This window comes from Haematobia irritans, chromosome 2 (genome assembly GCF_050003625.1).
Source record: "Haematobia irritans isolate KBUSLIRL chromosome 2, ASM5000362v1, whole genome shotgun sequence".
NCBI classification, from domain to species: domain Eukaryota; kingdom Metazoa; phylum Arthropoda; class Insecta; order Diptera; family Muscidae; genus Haematobia; species Haematobia irritans.
This window is the reverse complement of record NC_134398.1, coordinates 102,158,865-102,177,479: the sequence shown is the minus strand read 5'-3', so window position 1 is coordinate 102,177,479 and position 18,615 is coordinate 102,158,865. Positions and strand designations below refer to the sequence as shown.

The 18,615-nt window shown below is 34.2% G+C and overlaps 1 protein-coding gene across 1 annotated transcript; it reads left to right on the top strand.

The window, feature by feature from the left end:
- The first annotated feature begins 14,538 nt into the window (after nt 1-14,538).
- On the top strand, nt 14,539-17,292 carry LOC142224887 (uncharacterized). Its single transcript, XM_075294664.1, has 4 exons — nt 14,539-15,265; nt 15,420-16,686; nt 16,735-17,219; nt 17,261-17,292. Exons 1-4 carry the CDS (start codon nt 14,539-14,541, stop codon nt 17,290-17,292), a joined length of 2,511 nt encoding a protein of 836 aa, XP_075150779.1.
- Nucleotides 17,293-18,615: the final 1,323 nt, after the last annotated feature.

Below are 18,615 nucleotides of genomic sequence, written 5' to 3'. Positions count from 1 at the left end.
CTCACTCCATTTCGTTTATATCAAGCACTGTTTCTGAAGTTTCATTATAAAACTTTCATTATAAAACTTTAATATAGTATAAATATCAATGTGTAAATTAACAAAAAAAAAAAACAATTGGTGTTCGGTCGGAGCAGGGATTGAACCCACGACCCTTTGCATGCACGGCAGACATGCTAACCACTGCTCCACGTTGCCAACACATGTATGTTTTTGTTAAATAATGTTATGTTTGCATGGGCTCGTGGGCGCTGCAAACTATGCTATATAAATGTAACTTATAACGATAATTGTCTACTGGTGACTATAACAGCTACGTAGCCCAGTGGTAGTGTGTTGGCTTACAAACTGTATGGTCCTCGGTTCGATTCTCCGTCCAGGCGAAAGGTAAAATTAAAAAAAAATATATAAAATTGAATAATTTCTTCAACATTATTTGTATTACAGAAAAAGGTGCCAAGAACTAAAAATATTCGTGGAAGTGAAAAATATGTTAGGGAATGAGCACAATCGTCTATGGGGAAATTCTTCCAAGCAAATAATATTTTTGGGCTCAAAATGCTTCCAAACATATAATATGTTCACATTAAACAAACATATTAATGTTTCGGCAGTATCCAATAATATATGTGTTTCCTGCAAAATATGTTTGGAACATATGTTAGATAGGCGATTTTTTTTGAGGGTGTACGCAATGAATGTGTGTGAAAATAAATACGTATTTAAAACCCTAAACACAAACCAATTGTAATAGATTAGGGTAAAAAAATTTGGATTTTTCCGAAAAACTGATTTTTTGGAAAAATTACTGGGAATTTTAAGTTAAAATTTCGCAGGAACAATTCCAAGGATACATCCTACATAACGGTTTATTTGTCTTGGAAATATATTAACCACCGCAAGAGATATGTTGTGAGACATTTGGGAATGGGAGGAGACCCATATCTCTGGAACGGGATATCCTGCCACGACTACCTAACCGGCCGTGTTTAGTCCTATGAAATACCTATCGAACAAGGTATAGCATATATCAAGATTTGATTTTTAAGACACCAAATACGCTCTTTTAATTTCTGTATTTATTATCCTAAATTTCTGGAGAGGATCAGTGACCATATCTCAGGAACGAGGTTAGCCTCTGACTTAAAATTTATGACAAATTAATGTGCTTGGAACACCCTTCAATCACAGGGTAAAAATTTGGTGATGCGATTTTGTATAACTCCACAATTGTTCCTTCAATATTGCTTATTTTACCTACGAATTTTCGGAGGGGAGGAATGCGTCCTGCAGGTGTGGGGCACATCCTGCCGATATAACTCCCACACAAATTCATACTCCTAGAGTCGCCCTTTCGATCAAAAGAAACAGCGAATCAAGAATTGATTTTGGAACTGCTCCACCTCCCCATCAATATGACCATTTTTTAAATCAAAAAATACAAAACTGACGACAAGCAAAGCAGAAAAATTTCGCATATAACAATTTTGTTCTTTCTTGAGTATATTGACTAGAACTAAAGTAATGGTGTGAAACATTTGGCAGCGGACGTATAAAAACTCTGAAGCTCTTTTCCTGATTATTTTCACTTTATTTCAAAATCACAGTTCGTGTGTGCAGATGTTGAAATGGTTTACACTTTTTCTAAATTTTATTATTAGTGTTTAAACCCCAAAAATAAATTCAAATAAAATTTTATTAAAAGAAAGACAACCGTGATTTGAACTTGCATACTTAAATAAATCTCGTCTTCAGCTAACTCATCAACGAGTTAGATCAACACCTCGACGATAAACCGGGCAAAACTACCCTATGACACGATTCAATATTTTGCCTTTAAGTAAACACAGGTAGACCTCAACATACATTGTTCCTCTAAGATGCCTACATGTTAATTACACGATTTTGGTTAATGCTCAGGCTTACCTGTTTTAGTTGCGGTAACAGAGTCAACTAATAAGGGTGACCAACTTCGAATAATAATTTCGCTCAAAAACTGTAGAAAGTTGGTATAATCTCCATGTATGTCATGTCATGTAACGTCATTAGAAGTAAATTGAGGCCCAAAATTACATTTTCATGCATAAACGATGATTTTTTTATGAAACCCAATATAGCAAACCACTAAACATGTCCTGGTTTTTCACCTACTGTAAGTTTTTCTTGTTATGATTCTTTAATGCTGAGAAAACTTTCCAAAAATTGATGTTCACCATAAGTAGTGAATTTAGTTGTTTTCCACAAATATCAGCACTAGAACCCAAATTTTACATTCAAGAAATTTCATGCTGCTAAGCAAAGATTGACTAAACATTGTTTCAATTTATTTAATAAAATTTTTCAAACTATCTTCAAAATTCAAAATTTTAAGTAAAATTTATAAATCTCAGACATTGTATAGAGCTAAAGTGCATTAATGTCGTTTAGGATTTCGGTAAGCTTGTAATTAAGTTTTAAGGTATAGAGCGTAATTAAAATGAAGTTGTAAACATACTTATATTTAGATCTAGTTTGTTGTTAACTATTTTCATAATACAATACAGTGTAATTCATATAATATTTATATGTGATACAAAAGATTGATATTATTCACAACTTGTGTGAATGAAATGCATGGGTTAAATATAGATATAGTTTTAACAAATGTTAAATTCAAGAATATTATAAAATCGCTCAATGGCAACACTATGCCACACATGCAATGATATAGCCAAGAGAAAACATTTGCTTACCCTTTTAAAGCGCAATAGAGCCAATGTCGTAACGCCGTTACTATTTCAATTTTTAGTAAAGGAGCGAAAACTCAATACACACATAGTCGATCGTTATTATTTCTTGTAGGCGTTTAGTTGAGTTATTCGTTGGAGTTTTGTTTGAATTTGCGATGGCCCAGTATGTTATACGTTAGGCGTAGTTTTTCTTTATTAAACAGATGCGAGTTCGAGTCCACGTTCGGTTGAAGTTTTTATTTATCTTTGATTCTTGAATGAAAAATATTAATGCATTAATGAAAAATATTAATGCATTACAAACGGATTGGCAAATTTAGTATACCCCCATCATATGAGGGGGGGTTTAAAAAAATGTATATGCGTACCCACACTGAAAAAACAGTGAACCCTTTTCCATTGCAAAATGAACTAAACTGTAGTAATATTGACCATGATTTAGCCCTTAAGATTTTTTTCAACTTGTCTAGTTTATAATTCTCTTAACTTTTAGTTAATCTATAACATTGTATTTTAGTTCATTTTTACAACACCATAAGATTTATATACGCCTACCAAGTTAAAAAGTCGGTATTATTTTGGTTTACCTGCTTATTTTTTGGGAAACCCGATAATAAAAAGTGCTTAACAGTCTCTTTAAAATGTCGACGACTAAACTATTTTTAAATCAATCATTCCACAGTACAGAGAAATTAAATAATTAAAGGAACAACAACCCGTTTTACTATTATGAACATTTTCATACATTAAAATTCAACTTTCTTTAAGCAAAAGTACTTTATTATAAAAACTTATGATGAGAGTTCTTAATACAATGTTTTTGTGAATAAAAATTATGACCACGTGGAACAAGAAAGTAGTTTATTTTAACTCGCTATTTGGACATTTTGACTTTTCCTTAGTTTTTTATTCATCGTTAGTATATTCACATATCTTGCTGAAAAAAATGGAAGGAATAATGAAAATTGTTAAAAATTAACATGTAATAAAATATAATTTTTAATCTCTTTAAATTAGCTTGTAACTTACCATATTTGGGGGCATTTTATTAAATAGTGTAAGGAATTCAACTTTTCTTAGATAAACGTACCTCATAAAGTTTGTACCTGAAACAATTAGAGAAATAATGAATTAAGTAATATATTAACTCATAAAACTGTGTTTGTTATCGATGTGAAGGACATAATACAATAAATATTCTTGTCAAAAGAAAGCCAAAGTTTTAATATAAAACTTACCAATTCTCTATTAAATTGTACGCTGAGGTTAAAAAGTTATCGAAATTCATTTGGGGATACTCTGAAATTAAATATTTATTTTTTACATTAAATAGAAAACATTAAATTGGTTTCCAAATCTAATTAAAGAAATAATATGCATAAAAAAACTAAATATTCTGGTTAAAAGAATGTTTAAGAAAGCTTACCAATTCATAAAAATGTTTCCAAATTGTTATTCTGAAATTAAATATTTGTTTTTTACAATAAAAATATTAAATTTGTTTCCAAAAATATTTGATTATTGTAATACTAAAATAAGGTATTAAAAACATGTAATTTTGATAATAAAAAGATCATAAAAATTCAAATATTCTAGTGAAAAGAAAGCCAAATTTTAAAAGAAAACTTACCACTTCTCTATTAAATTATACGCTGAGGAGGAATATAAAAATATGCCCGAATCCATATTGGGGTTGCTATGAAATTAAATATTTTTTTTACAACAAAGAAAAACATTAAACTAGTTTCAAAAAAAAAAAATAATAATAATTAGCAAATAATGATATAAATAAAAAATATCATTTTTAATAGAAAACCACATTTTAAAAAGAATACATACCAATTTATGATTAAACTATATGCTGAGGTGTAACAAAAATTTTCCAAAAATATTTGATTAAAGTAATACTAAAATAAGGTATTAAAAACCTGTAATTTTTGACAATAAAAATGTCATTAAAACGTAAATATTCTAGTGAGAAGAAAGCCAATTTTTAAAAGAAAACTTACCACTTCTCTATTAAATTATACGCTGAGGAGAAATATAAAAATTTGCCCGAATCCATCTGGGGTTGCTCTTGACTTAGATATTTTTTTACAACAAAGAAAAACATGAAACTTGTTATTATTTTTTAATAGAAACCCACATTGAAAAAGAACTCTTACCTATTTATCATTAAACTATACGCTGATGTGTAACAAACAATTTTCCAAATTCATCTGGAGTTACTCTGAAAATGAATATTTATTTTTTACATTGAATAATAAAAATTAAATTAGATAAAACAATTTCAATATACTTTCCATTTCAGCATTTTTTCCTAAATATTGAACATTCTTAATAACTTTTTTCTAAGCTACCGATCATCACTTCGCCATCGTACATCTCATCGCTAAGATATTAATAACTTTCATTTCAAAGTTTTAATAAACAAACACCAATATATGTCTAAAAAAACCAAAATATTCCATACCTTTATATTCCCTTGTTACATACTGGCTAAAAAGATGCAACAGCCCACGCCAACGCCAACTATATAACTGAAGCATGCCAAACAAAACCAAGCAAAACCAAAACATTCCTACAACAACAAAAACACATGTGCCTTCATTGAAAACAACACCTCATCCAGACAAATAAACCATTCGCCAATAATAAACACACACACAAACCACTGAAAGAACAAAAACAACCCCACGCTCAGATATACACAACATCCCCTTCACTCGCTACCATTTCTCATTATTGCATTGCATGCTCTCACTCTCAAAAAAATTCAAGTAACATCATCTTTACATTAAACATATTCCACTTTGACGAGAAAGATCTCTGTACTATGCATTAGTTCATCGCATCTGTCCACAATTTACTCTAAAAACAATACTCTTAAATGCATATCAGTATAAGAACGATGAAACGTTTAACTTAAAATTAGCAAAAACTTCATGAAATGATATCTACCCATTTTTGACGAAAATGTCTATAAATTTAATTACATGTGAACTAAAAATATTTCATTGGGAATTTTTTTACCAACAATTATTAACCATAGGAATTGTCAGTAAGAAATTGCTATCCACTTTCAAGTTCATTTTTCGTAAAAAAATATTTTCTCATACAAAAAAATCTTATAGTAAATTGCACTTATTATTTAGAAAATACTTTACATTTCACAAGTAGTTTTATAGCATAACAAACGAATTTTTAACTACCAGTTAAGAAATTTTTTAAGGAAATTTCCATCGTATTTTGTAGGCCATGAACTAAACGATTGCTACTTAGAATTTGTAAAATTTCCTTTCGAGTAGTTAATTTTCGTTGAAAATACGAAAAATGAACTAAAATTCTGGAAAATTCTTGTAATAAATTATTGTAAAAATCTTCTTAAATTTACGAGACACTTTTTTTTCTGTGCATATATGTATGTATATAAATATAGTCAAAAGTGGGCTCGAACACCTATCCCTTGAACAAAATGAGACTGTACCGAACGCTCAACATATTCCGCTATGCCAAACACGCAAATTATGGAGTGAATAACTCAACTAAACGATATGCCACTACAATTGCAAGTCTTCACGCTTACGTATGTGTGTTTTCGTTTCCACCCCAAAATCCATTTCTCAAAAATTGAAATAGTAACGGGATTAAGTTATTTGATTCTCTTTGTTTTTTAAAGAGTTAAATGTGTATTTTCTATTTGCTCTCCCGTTAATAGTTTTTCTTTAGTGGTACTCTTTTGCAAAAACACAAAATTTCTCTTACACTAATCTATTACAATTGATTCCAAATTTGAATAGGCGTATTTGGGTATACCAAAATCAATTCTGGAACAAACTGACACCATTCCGGAAAGTAGCTTCCTAGTACTAGACGACGGTGGTCCTCTCACGTAGGCAGGATAATTCGTTCCAATGATATGGCCACTGCTCCCGGCCGGAATCCGGTATGAAATTGGGTATACCAAAACCAATTCTGGAATATATATATATATATATATATATATATATATATATATATATATATATATATATATATATATATATATATATATATATATATATATATATATATATATATATATATATATATATATATATATATATATATATATATATATATATATATATATATATATATATATATATATATATATATATATATATATATATATATATATATATATATATATATATATATATATATATATATATATATATATATATATTATATATATATATATATAAATATATATATATATATATATATATATATATATATATATATATATATATATATATATATATATATATATATATATATATATATATACGTTATACGTTAGGCGTAGTTTTTCTTTATTAAACAGATGCGAGTTCGAGTCCACGTTCGGTTGAAGTTTTTATTTATCTTTGATTCTTGAATGAAAAATATTAATGCATTAATGAAAAATATTAATGCATTACAAACGGATTGGCAAATTTAGTATACCCCCATCATATGAGGGGGGGTTTAAAAAAACTACGCCTAACGTATAACGTATATATATATATATATATATATATATATATATATATATATATATATATATATATATATATATATATATAATATACGTTATACGTTAGGCGTAGTTTTTCTTTATTAAACAGATGCGAGTTCGAGTCCCACGTTCGGTTGAAGTTTTTATTTATCTTTGATTCTTGAATGAAAAATATTAATGCATTAATGAAAAATATTAATGCATTACAAACGGATTGGCAAATTTAGTATACCCCCATCATATGAGGGGGGTTTAAAAAAATGTATATGCGTACACATATATGTATGTATATAAATATAGTCAAAAGTGGGCTCGAACACCTATCCCTTGAACAAAATGAGACTGTACCGAACGCTCAACATATTCCGCTATGCCAAACACGCAAATTATGGAGTGAATAACTCAACTAAACGATATGCCACTACAATGGCAAGTCTTCACGCTTACGTATGTGTGTTTTCGTTTCCACCCCAAAATCCATTTCTCAAAAATTGAAATAGTAACGGGATTAAGTTATTTGATTCTCTTTGTTTTTTAAAGAGTTAAATGTGTATTTTCTATTTGCTCTCCCGTTAATAGTTTTTCTTTAGTGGTACTCTTTTGCAAAAAACACAAAATTTCTCTTACACTAATCTATTACAATTGATTCCAAATTTGAATAGGCGTATTTGGGTATACCAAAATCAATTCTGGAACAAACTGACACCATTCCGGAAAGTAGCTTCCTAGTACTAGACGACGGTGGTCCTCTCACGTAGGCAGGATAATTCGTTCCAATGATATGGCCACTACTCCCGGCCGGAATCCGGTATGAAATTGGGTATACCAAAACCAATTCTGGAATATATATATATATATATATATATATATATATATATATATATATATATATATATATATATATATATATATATATATATATATATATATATATATATATATTATATATATATATATATATATATATATATATATATAGATTTCTACACTGATGGCTCCAAATTCGATGGACAAGTGGGTTTCGGAGTATATTCTAAAGATTACCTGATCACTGTAGTGTTTTTCAGGCTGAAATATTAGCAATAAGAGAAGTGTTGAATTGGCTGAGAAGTAATATTCCAACAAATGTGGGCATTAATATATACTCAGACAGTCAACCTGCAATAAAATCCTTGGACTCTGTGTTCCTCAACTCGAAAACGGCCATCGACTGCTGCAAATCTCTTAATGAGATGACTGAGCAGCACAATATTCACCTAATATGGGTGCCTGGCCATAGGAACATACCGGGGAACTGCGAAGCACATGAGCTAGCAAGGCTATGAACTACTTTACATATTCCAGGGGAAGTAGAATCTGTTGGTATGTCCCTAGCTACCTGTAAGCTCTTACTGCGTGAGAAGGCTGTTATGATGGCAAATGTTCGATGGGAGAATTGCAAGGGTTGTTACGATACCAAGCAAATATGCCCCCATTTAAACTTAAACCGCACACTAGATATGCTAGTGTTCTCGAGACGCCGGATATCACTCCTGATATCTGCTATAACGGGTCGCTGCCTGATAGGCGATTTTGCCAAAAACCATTGGTGCGAAGTATAATGACTATTGTATGAGCTGTCATGATGCGGAGGAAAAGGAATCAATAAAACACTTCTTGTGTGAGTGTCCTGCATTTTGTGTAAGGCGTAAGCAAATTTTAGGGGCATATAGCTTCAGATTACTGGCGGACCTGGAAAACATTAACGTAAGCAGTCTGCTAATATTTTTGGAACAATCTGGTTGGTTCAACAGAAGAAAATAATCGAGAAGGTTCAGCGGTTAAAACTAGAAGTGCCCATATGTAATAGGTACTTTTAGTTAATGTGGTATCACAATGGACTGAATAGTCTAAGTGAGCCTGAATCTTAATCGGGCTGCCACTTTAACCAAACCTAACCTGACACCATTCTGGAAAGCTGCTTTCCAGTACTATACTGTAGTGATTATCTGATGTTGACAGGATTATTCGCTCCAGAGATAAGGCCACTGCTCCCGGCCAGGATCCGGTATGAAATTGGCCACATTTGAACAGGCGTATTTGGGTATACCGAAATCAATTCTGGAACAAAGTGACACCATTTCGGAAAGCGGCTTACTGGTACTATACAGCAGTGGTCATCTCATGTTGGCAGGATAATTCGCTCCAGAGATATGTCCACTGCTCCCGGGCAGAAATCCAGCATATTATTGGCTGTATTTGAACGTATCTGGGTATACTAAACCCAATTCTGGGATAAGGTGGCATTAATCCGTATAGATAATTCTTGTTGCTTTAGAATGGCTGTGATGCCATGTTTGCAGGGCATCCTGTTCCGTTGATATTAGCACAGCTCCTGGCCAATTATCTTGTGCGAAATTTTACTGCTTTGCTTGTCTTCAGTTTTGTATTTTTTGATTTAAAAAATGGTCATATTGATGAGGAGGTGGAGCAGTCCAAAAATCAATTTGTGATTCGCTGTTTCTTTTGATCGAAAGAGCGACTCTAAGAGTATGAATTTGTGTGGGAGTTATATCGGCTGGATGTGCCCCATACCTGCAGGACGCATTCCTCCCCTCCGAAAATTGATAGGTAAAATAAGCAATATTGAAGGAACAATTTTGGAGTTACACAAAATCGCATCACCAAATTTTTACCCCGTGATTGAAGGGTGTTCCAAGCACATTAATTTGTCATAAATTTTAAGTCAGAGGCTAACCTCGTTCCTGAGATATGGTCACGGATCCTCTCCAGAAATTTAGGATAATAAATACAGAAATTAAAAGAGCGTATTTGGTGTCTTAAAAATCAAATCTTGATATATGCTATACCTTGTTCGATAGGTATTTCATAGGACTAAACACGGCCGGTTAGGTAGTCGTGGCAGGATATCCCGTTCCAGAGATATGGGTCTCCTCCCATTCCCAAATGTCTCACCACATATCTCTTGCGGTGGTTAATATAGACAAGACAAATAAACCGTTATGTAGGGTGTATCCTTGGAATTGTTCCTGCGAAATTTTAACTTAAAATTCCCAGTAATTTTTCCAAAAAATCAGTTTTTCGGAAAAAATCCCAAATTTGTTTACCCTAATCTATTACAATTGGTTTGTGTCTAGGGTTTTAAATACGAATTAAAAAGTTGATTGAAGTTGAGAATTTTTACAATTAATAAATTAATTGATACAATTAACTTTTTAATCAAGATGGAGTTAATTATGCAAAACCATTTTTTGACAGTTTATCGATGGAATTTATATGGTAAAAGTAGGCTTGTATTTTTCTTTAACTTTTTTGTATATGGCTGTAAGTCATTTAAAAAAGTGAATAATTCGTTTTGTTCTGTTATTGTTGGTTTTTTTCCTTTAATCACTTTTGTTGTTTTTGATTTCAGCTTAAAACCATGCATTGACTAAACTACAAGTGTAGCTTAACCAACAGAAGAAAAGTATGCTTGTCAAATTTATTTGGGCAAAGCCCTATAGACTGCAAGATGGTTGGATATACAGCTGTTTCGGAATTACCACAATCCACATTAGCATCCTCTACTTGCAGCAAAACTATCAACCAATTATCAGAATAAGTTTGGGTAATTCACTCAACCCAAAGTGAACTACACTTGAACTTTCCGAAAAAAGGTTTGATAGTCGGCTACTACCTAAACAAATTTGCAAGCATATCTCTTTTCCTTTGCCAAACTCAAATCATCGATTTGAATGTAGTTGGCTGGGTTTGTTTTTGAGCGTGCTTCCTCTATCTTCATTCGTTTTGTTCTGTTATTGTTAGTTTTTTCTCAGTTTTGCTGCAAGTAGATGATGCTGATGAGGAATGTGGTAATTCCGAAACAGCTGTACATCCAACCATCTTGGAGTCTATAGGGCTTTGCACAAATAAATTTGACAAGCATACTTTTCCTCTGTTGGTTAAGCTACACTTGTAGTTTAGTCAATGCATGGTTTTAAGCTGAAATCAAAAACAACAACAATGATTAAAGGAAAAAAACCAACAACTACAATCAAATCGATGATTTGAGTTTGGCAAAGGAAAAGAGATATGCTTGCAAATTTGTTTAGGCAGTAGCCGACTATCAAACTTTTTTTCGGAAGGTTGAAGTGTAGTTCACTTTGGGTTGAGTGAATTACCCGAATTTATTCTGATAATTGATTGATAGTTTTGCTGCAAGTAGAGGATGCTGATGAGGAATGTGGTAATTCCGAAACAGCTGTACATCCAACCATCTTGCAGTTATAGGGCTTTACCCAAATTAATTTGACAAGCATACTTTTCCTCTGTTTGCTAAGCCACACTTGTAGTTTAGTCAATGCATGGTTTTAAGCTGAAATCAAAAACAAGAACAAAGTGAACAATTTTTAATTTTTAACAAAAATTCATTTCAAACTATCAATTTTTTAATCAAACTAAAAACACCAAGTCAGCCAAGAAAGTAATTGCAATTGAATCAATTAAAAAATTATTGAAATTTGCTAATGAAATCACTTATTTTTTTAATCAGATATTTTTTGTAATGTCCAATTAAAACTTTGATTGATATTATCAGTGATTGAAGACATTAATTGGATAAATTAATTTCGTGATTGAATCAGAAATTTTTTTGGGATCTCATTTTTGGAAATGCTCTTATAGTGGTACATTCAGAACAACGTCCACTTTTTGGCTGGGTAATTATTAGTTTTCAGGAGTAACTCCTCCCAATACTCATTATTTATTTTTGTTTATCTAACGACCTAAGGACTGTTGATTCCTACATTGCCGATATTTCAGGCTCACTTCAGTCCATTGTGATACTACAGTGGTGAACTTCTCTCTCGTCACTGAGTGCTGCCCGATTCTATGTTAAGCTCAATGACAAGGGATCTCCTTTTTATAGCCGAGTCCGAACGGCGTTCCACATTGCACTGAAACCACTTAGAGAAGCTTTGGAACACCCAGAAATATCACCTGAGGTGGGATAATGCACCGCTGAAACACTTTTTGGTGGGTTTTAACCCACGACCGTGTGTATGTAAGGCGGGCATTCTAACCATTGCACCACTGCGGCTCCCATCCCTCCGATATAATCTAATGCATTTGAAGTAAGACCACTTATGTAAACTAACCTAGGCTAAGACTTATTTTGAGGATCTCGCATCTTTGGTTTAGAGTTTTTTTGTAATACATATTTGTTCATGAATAGCTTTATTAGGTTAGGTTAGGTTAAAGTGGCAGCCCGATTAAGATTCAGGCTCACTTATACTATTCAGTCCATTGTGATACCACATTAACTAAAAGTACCTATTACATATGGGCACTTCTAGTTTTAACCGCTGAACCTTCTCGATTATTTTCTTCTGTTGAATCAACCAGATTGTTCCAAACACATTAGCAGACTGCTTAAGTTAACATTTTCCAGGTCCGCCAGTAATCTGAAGCTATATGCCTCTAAAATTTGCTTACGCCTTGCACAAAATGCAGGACACTCACACAAGAGGTGATTTATTGATTCCTTTTCCTCCGCATCATGACAGCTCATACAATAGTCATTATACTTCGCGCCAATAGTTTTTGCAAAATCGTCTATCAGGCAGCGACCCGTTATAGCAGATATCAGGAGTGATATCTGACGTCTCTAGAACATTAGCATATCTAGTGTGCGGTTTCAATTGAAATGGGGCCATATTTGCTTGGTGTCGTTACAACCCTTGCAATTCTCCCATCGAACATTTGCCATCATAACAGCCTTCTCAAGCAGTATGAGCTTGCAGGTAGCTAGGGGCATGCCAACAAATTCTAGTTCACCAGGAATATGTAAGGTAGTCCCTAGCCTTGCCAACTCATCCGCTTCGCAGTTCTCTGGTATGTTCCTATGGCCAGGCACCCATATTAGGTGAATATTGTACTGCTCAGCCATCTCATTGAGAGATTTGCGGCAGTCGATGGCCGTCTTCGAGTTGAGGAACACAGAGTCCAAGGATTTTATTGCAGGTTGACTGTCTGAGTATATATTAATGCCCACATTTTTGGAACATTACTTCTCAGCCAATTCGCCACCTCTCTTATTGCTAATATTTCAGCCTGAAAACACTACAGTGATTAGGTAATCTTTTCGCTATTCGAAGTTCCAGATCGTTAGAATATACTCCGAACCCCACTTGTCCATTCAATTTGGAGCCATCAATGAAGAAATATATATATTATTTATTCCCCGGGGTCTGTGTGCACCACGCCTCACTGTTGGGGATTAGAGTCTCAAACTTTATGTCGAAAAGTGGACTCGTCAAAGTATAATCCACTACGTTAGGCACATCTGGCATTATTTTGAGGACCGAACTGTGACCGTAACTTTTTTCTGACCACAGCGATAGCTCGCGCAACCGCGCAGACTTTGTTGCAGCTGACTGTTTGGCCAAAATATCTAAAGGCAATAGATGCAGCATGACATTAAGGGAATTTGTTCCTGTCTTGCTGAATGCGCCTGAAATACACAAACACGCTGTTGAACTCCGTTCAACAAACCTTTTTATTTTTAAAAATTTTACATGAATTGAATTGAATTGAAGCGAATTGAAATGAATTACGATTAACTGAATTACCTTATATTTATAAGAAAGTTTTAGATACAAATTGAATTCTTTTGTCAAAATATGGTCACACTAATGCTTTTCCTATTACATAGGAAAAGCTTTCACTCAATTTATTTGTTAATAATTATTTGTCCTTCTCTAAATGAATTTATATTGTACTAAATCATTATGTCTGCCATTTTTGTAAATATTAACTTCACTTGTGTTGAAACCCTTCTACTGGTAAGAAGCTGCTGTTCGGAATAAATTCCTATTGGACAATTTAAACTGAAAACCTGCTTTTTTTCTGTTTTATTTTATTTCAACTTATCCGGTTCGACCATGTACAGTTCCGAGACGGCTCAGACTGGAATGGACTGTATTTGTTAATTTGTTTGCTCCCAGAACAGTATCATACCAAACAGGGTTACAAAGAAATTTTCCATACCCACGAAGAAAACTTTAACGACGGTTTCCGGACTTGGGGGTACCGTTCTGGAAAATTCATTTAAAATTTGCAATATAATATTGAAATCGCGCAAGTCCAATTTTAGATTAGAGACGACGGCAATTGTTTTATCCAATTTGAATCATCTCATGCCATCTATGCCTACTCGAATTTCTGATTGGTCGAAATTGGAAAATATGGATTTAGCAGATCCTCTTCTATAGACCAGGACAAATCGACATGTTATTGGGAAGCGACATTTTTCCACTGATTTTGAAATCGGGTGTCCAGAAAAACGTTTCTGGAAATCTACTGCCACAAGATACTGAATTCGGATGGATTTTAGGTGGTCCACCAAGTGCCCGGCCCATTCAATCTTTTGCATCCTTTTGTACTAATACTGATACTTTAAATCAAGATCTGAGGAGGTTGTGGGAACTTGAAGAAGTTCCTTCGGCAAGGAATGTATCTGACAATGACCTTTGGTGTGAAAACTTCTACAAAGAAACCACTGTTAGAAGGCCTGACGGGAGATATGTTATCCGATTACCATTTCGGCATGATCTTCCTTCTACAGTGGTTCTTGGATCTTCGAGACGAGCTGCTATGGCTCAGTTTCTTCACTTGGAAAGAACTTTCCTAAAATCGCCGGAGCTGGGAGCTGAATATATAAAGGTTCTATCCGAATATTTAGACATGAACCATATGGAACGTACCACATCTTCGGTGATTACTAGTATATACAGCTATTGTTCATATTATCTCCCACACCATGCTGTCGTGAAACCTGAGCGTACATCCACCAAAACGAGAATCGTTTTCAATACATCGAAGAAATCGTCTTCTGGGGTATCTTTAAATGATATACTACATACTGGGCCCGTACTGCAAAATGATTTGATGAATGTAATAATACGATGGCGATTCTTCCAATACGTTTTTAACGGCGACATACAAAAAATGTATCGTCAGATTTATTAACATGAGGATGATAGACAATTTCAAAGAATTTTATTCCGCAATGCTGAGACTGAACCGATCCGCGATTATTGGCTAAAAACTGTTACTTTTGGAGTTAACTGTGCCCCTCTATTGGCAATCCGAACTCTGTTAAAACTTAGTGAAGACGGAAAGGCAAAATCAAATTTATGTCGATGATATTCTCTCTGGTGGTCATTCCATCACCGAGGAGAGATACTATCTGGTGCAACTGACAGGCTTGCTTAATTCTGCTGGTTTTCCATTAAAAAAGCTTACGTCAAACCATCCTGATATATTGCAAGACATGCCCCCCGAGGATCTTCTGAACGAAGAGTTTTTGAAATTTGAAGATACAAGCGAGACTAAGACTTTAGGCATTCGTTGGAATGCGCTAACTGATACTTTTCATTATAAAGTTTCGAATATTATTCTTAGTGATTCTCCAGTAACAAAGAGGAAAATACTGTCGGTTATTGCGAAAATATTCGATCCAGCTGGTTGGTTGTCACCTATTATAATTGTTGCAAAGGATCTTTTGCAACAACTGTGGATTGACGGAACAGACTGGGATGAGGAAATCAAGCCTCATTCGTTAGAGAAGTGGGAAACATTTATTTCGAAGTTTATTGATATTGAATCAATTAAAAAACCTCGATGGATTAATTATTCTCCTGAAAAACGTGTTCAAATCCACGGCTTCTGTGATGCTTCGGAGAAAGCATACTGTGCTTGCATATATCTATGTACTATCTCCACCGAAGATATTAAAACTTCTCATTTACTTGTTTCCAAGTGTAAAGTGGCACCACTACAAACTATAAGCCTACCTAGACTGGAACTATGTGGGGCGGCACTGTTATCCAAACTGTTGAAGTCTGTGTGTCAAAATTTGGAATTTTCTGTTTCGAACCTATTTCTCTGGTCTGACTCTACAATTACGTTGGCGTGGCTGAACAAACCGCCTTTTCACTGGAAAACTTTTGTAGCCAATAAAATATCTCAAATATTGGACAATATTGGAAACGCTACTTGGAGACATGTTCCAACTAATGAAAACCCTGCAGACATTGGTACTCAAGGATGTACGGCACAGGAACTTAACATGAACTCACTGTGGTGGCATGGCCCAAAATGGCTCCTGGGGCCAAGTGAATTGTGGCCTAAACAAACTACTTTTAACGAACCTGAGATTGAGCGAAAAGTTTCTGCGTTTAATACTGAAATTCTGGCTGATGATATATTAGACCGATTTTCATCGTTTGGCCGAGCAATTCGGGTATTATGTTATATATACAGATTTATAAGAAAACGTAGAAGACAATGGAATTCGCAGGCGCTAACTGATTTCATTAGTAACGAGGAAATGTGTTTTACTAAATTTAATTTAATTCGATTGGCCCAACGCAGGTATTACTCATCTGAATAACAAGCTCTTGAGAATAACTCACCTATTAGTTCGAAGAGTAGACTTTTAACATTGAATCCCACTTTGGATACACATAAACTATTAAGAGTTAATGGTCGTTTAGCTAATTCTGATCTTAGCTATAACGAACGATTCCCTGTCATACTGCTTGAAAAATCACGTTTCTGCAAACTATTTATTGAATTTACCCATAAACTCTTGTTACATTCAGAACACCAAGTTATGCTGCGTGCTATTCGCCAAGAGTTTTATATAATACGCCTGAAAAGTGCAATAAAAAGTTGTATAAGGAAATGTCATGTCTGTACAATATACAAAAATCGTATTCGCACACAAATCATGGGTTCGTTGCCTACTGAACGCTGTACTTTTTCCTTGCCTTTCACAAATACGGATGTCGACTTCGCTGGGCCATTTGAGCTAAAAACATCAAGGATTAGAAATGCACGATTGCAAAAAGGATATACAGCCGTCTTCGTTTGCCTTTCGACTCGTGCTATTTATTTGGAAGTCTGTTCGGAATTAACCACTGAAGCATTTTTATCTACTTTCCAGCGATTTGTAGGTCGACGGGGGCTACCGAATAAAATGTTTTCTGATAATAGGACAAATTTTGTGGGTGCAAGTCGAGCCCTAGCGACTGAGTATAAAACGTTTCTGAAAAATGCACAGAGGTGTACTGCTGATAAATACAATCTGCACGGGTTTTCATGGCATTTCATTCCGCCCCATGCGCCCCACATGGGGGTTGTGGGAGGCCGGGGTGAAAAGCATGAAGGCTCATTTGAAGAAAGTCGCCGCGAATGTTAAATTTACTTATGAGGAATTCGCTACTCTACTTGTTAGAATCGAAAGTATTCTGAATTCTCGGCCGCTCTCGCCTATAAGTGAAGATCCAAATGATTTGGTCTCATTGACACCGGGTCATTTGCTAAGGGGAGCTGCGTTAATTGCCGTCCCTGAGGAATACAATGATAACTTGAAACTACTAAATCGGTGGCAACGATTGAAGACCTTGCAGGTACATTTCGCTAAGCGTTGGAAAACCGAGTACATTTGTGAACTTCAAAAGAGATTTAAATGGCAATCTGCTCAACAAAACCTTAAGATCAATGATTTTGTAATAGTTAAGGAGGATAATCTCCCTCCCAACGAGTGGTGTTTGGGCAGGGTACTTAGGGTATTTAAAGGTACCGACTCAAATGTTCGTGCACTAGCTCGTGTTTTAACGCCGAATGGACCTCACAAGTTGCGAATGATCTTTAATTCGGCCGGAATACAGACTATCATACTAAGGTCACTGGTACAACGTCTACACATCCGCACTACTCGGAAAGGTGGCTCAGAATTCTGCACTTTGAACCTCCAATCATATCATGATGAAACAGTCAAAGTTCAAATCATTGGACAAGTCAAACCTCAACTCAACATAGCCTTGCCAGAAGTTATGTCGGAAAAAAAGTTGCAGTCTATATATGATCATCTCACCACGCTAGCTGATCCCCATTTCTACCTGCCGTCTAATATTGAAGTTGTCATTGGAAACGTCCAGCTACCCAAGCTACTTCTCGCAGGTTTAATCCAACATCGTCCTCCATGCCTATCGCCCAGAGTACAGTCTTCGGTTGGATAATATCTGGAGCCTGTAGATACTAGGTTGCATGGCTGCAAGGAGGGCGGCATGTTTAACTCCGTTCAACAAACCTTTTTATTTTTAAAAATTACCTTATATTTATAAGAAAGTTTTAGATACAAATTGAATTCTTTTGTCAAAATATGGTCACTCTAATGCTTTTCCTATTACGTAGGAAAAGCTTTCACTCAATTTATTTGTTAATAATTATTTGTCCTTCTCTAAATGAATTTACATTATACTAAATCATTATGTCTGCCATTTTTGTAAATATTAA

What these genes read in the sequence shown, in the direction of transcription:
- LOC142224887 (XM_075294664.1), top strand. Translation starts at nt 14,539, where the DNA reads ATGTTATTGGGAAGCGACATTTTTCCACTGATTTTGAAATCGGGTGTC. An exon ending in ATTCGATTGGCCCAACGCAG is followed by an intron (nt 16,687 to 16,734) that starts GTATTACTCATC and finishes CTCACCTATTAG; the next exon opens with TTCGAAGAGTAGACTTTTAA. An exon ending in TGCTATTTATTTGGAAGTCT is followed by an intron (nt 17,220 to 17,260) that starts GTTCGGAATTAA and finishes TCTACTTTCCAG; the next exon opens with CGATTTGTAGGTCGACGGGG.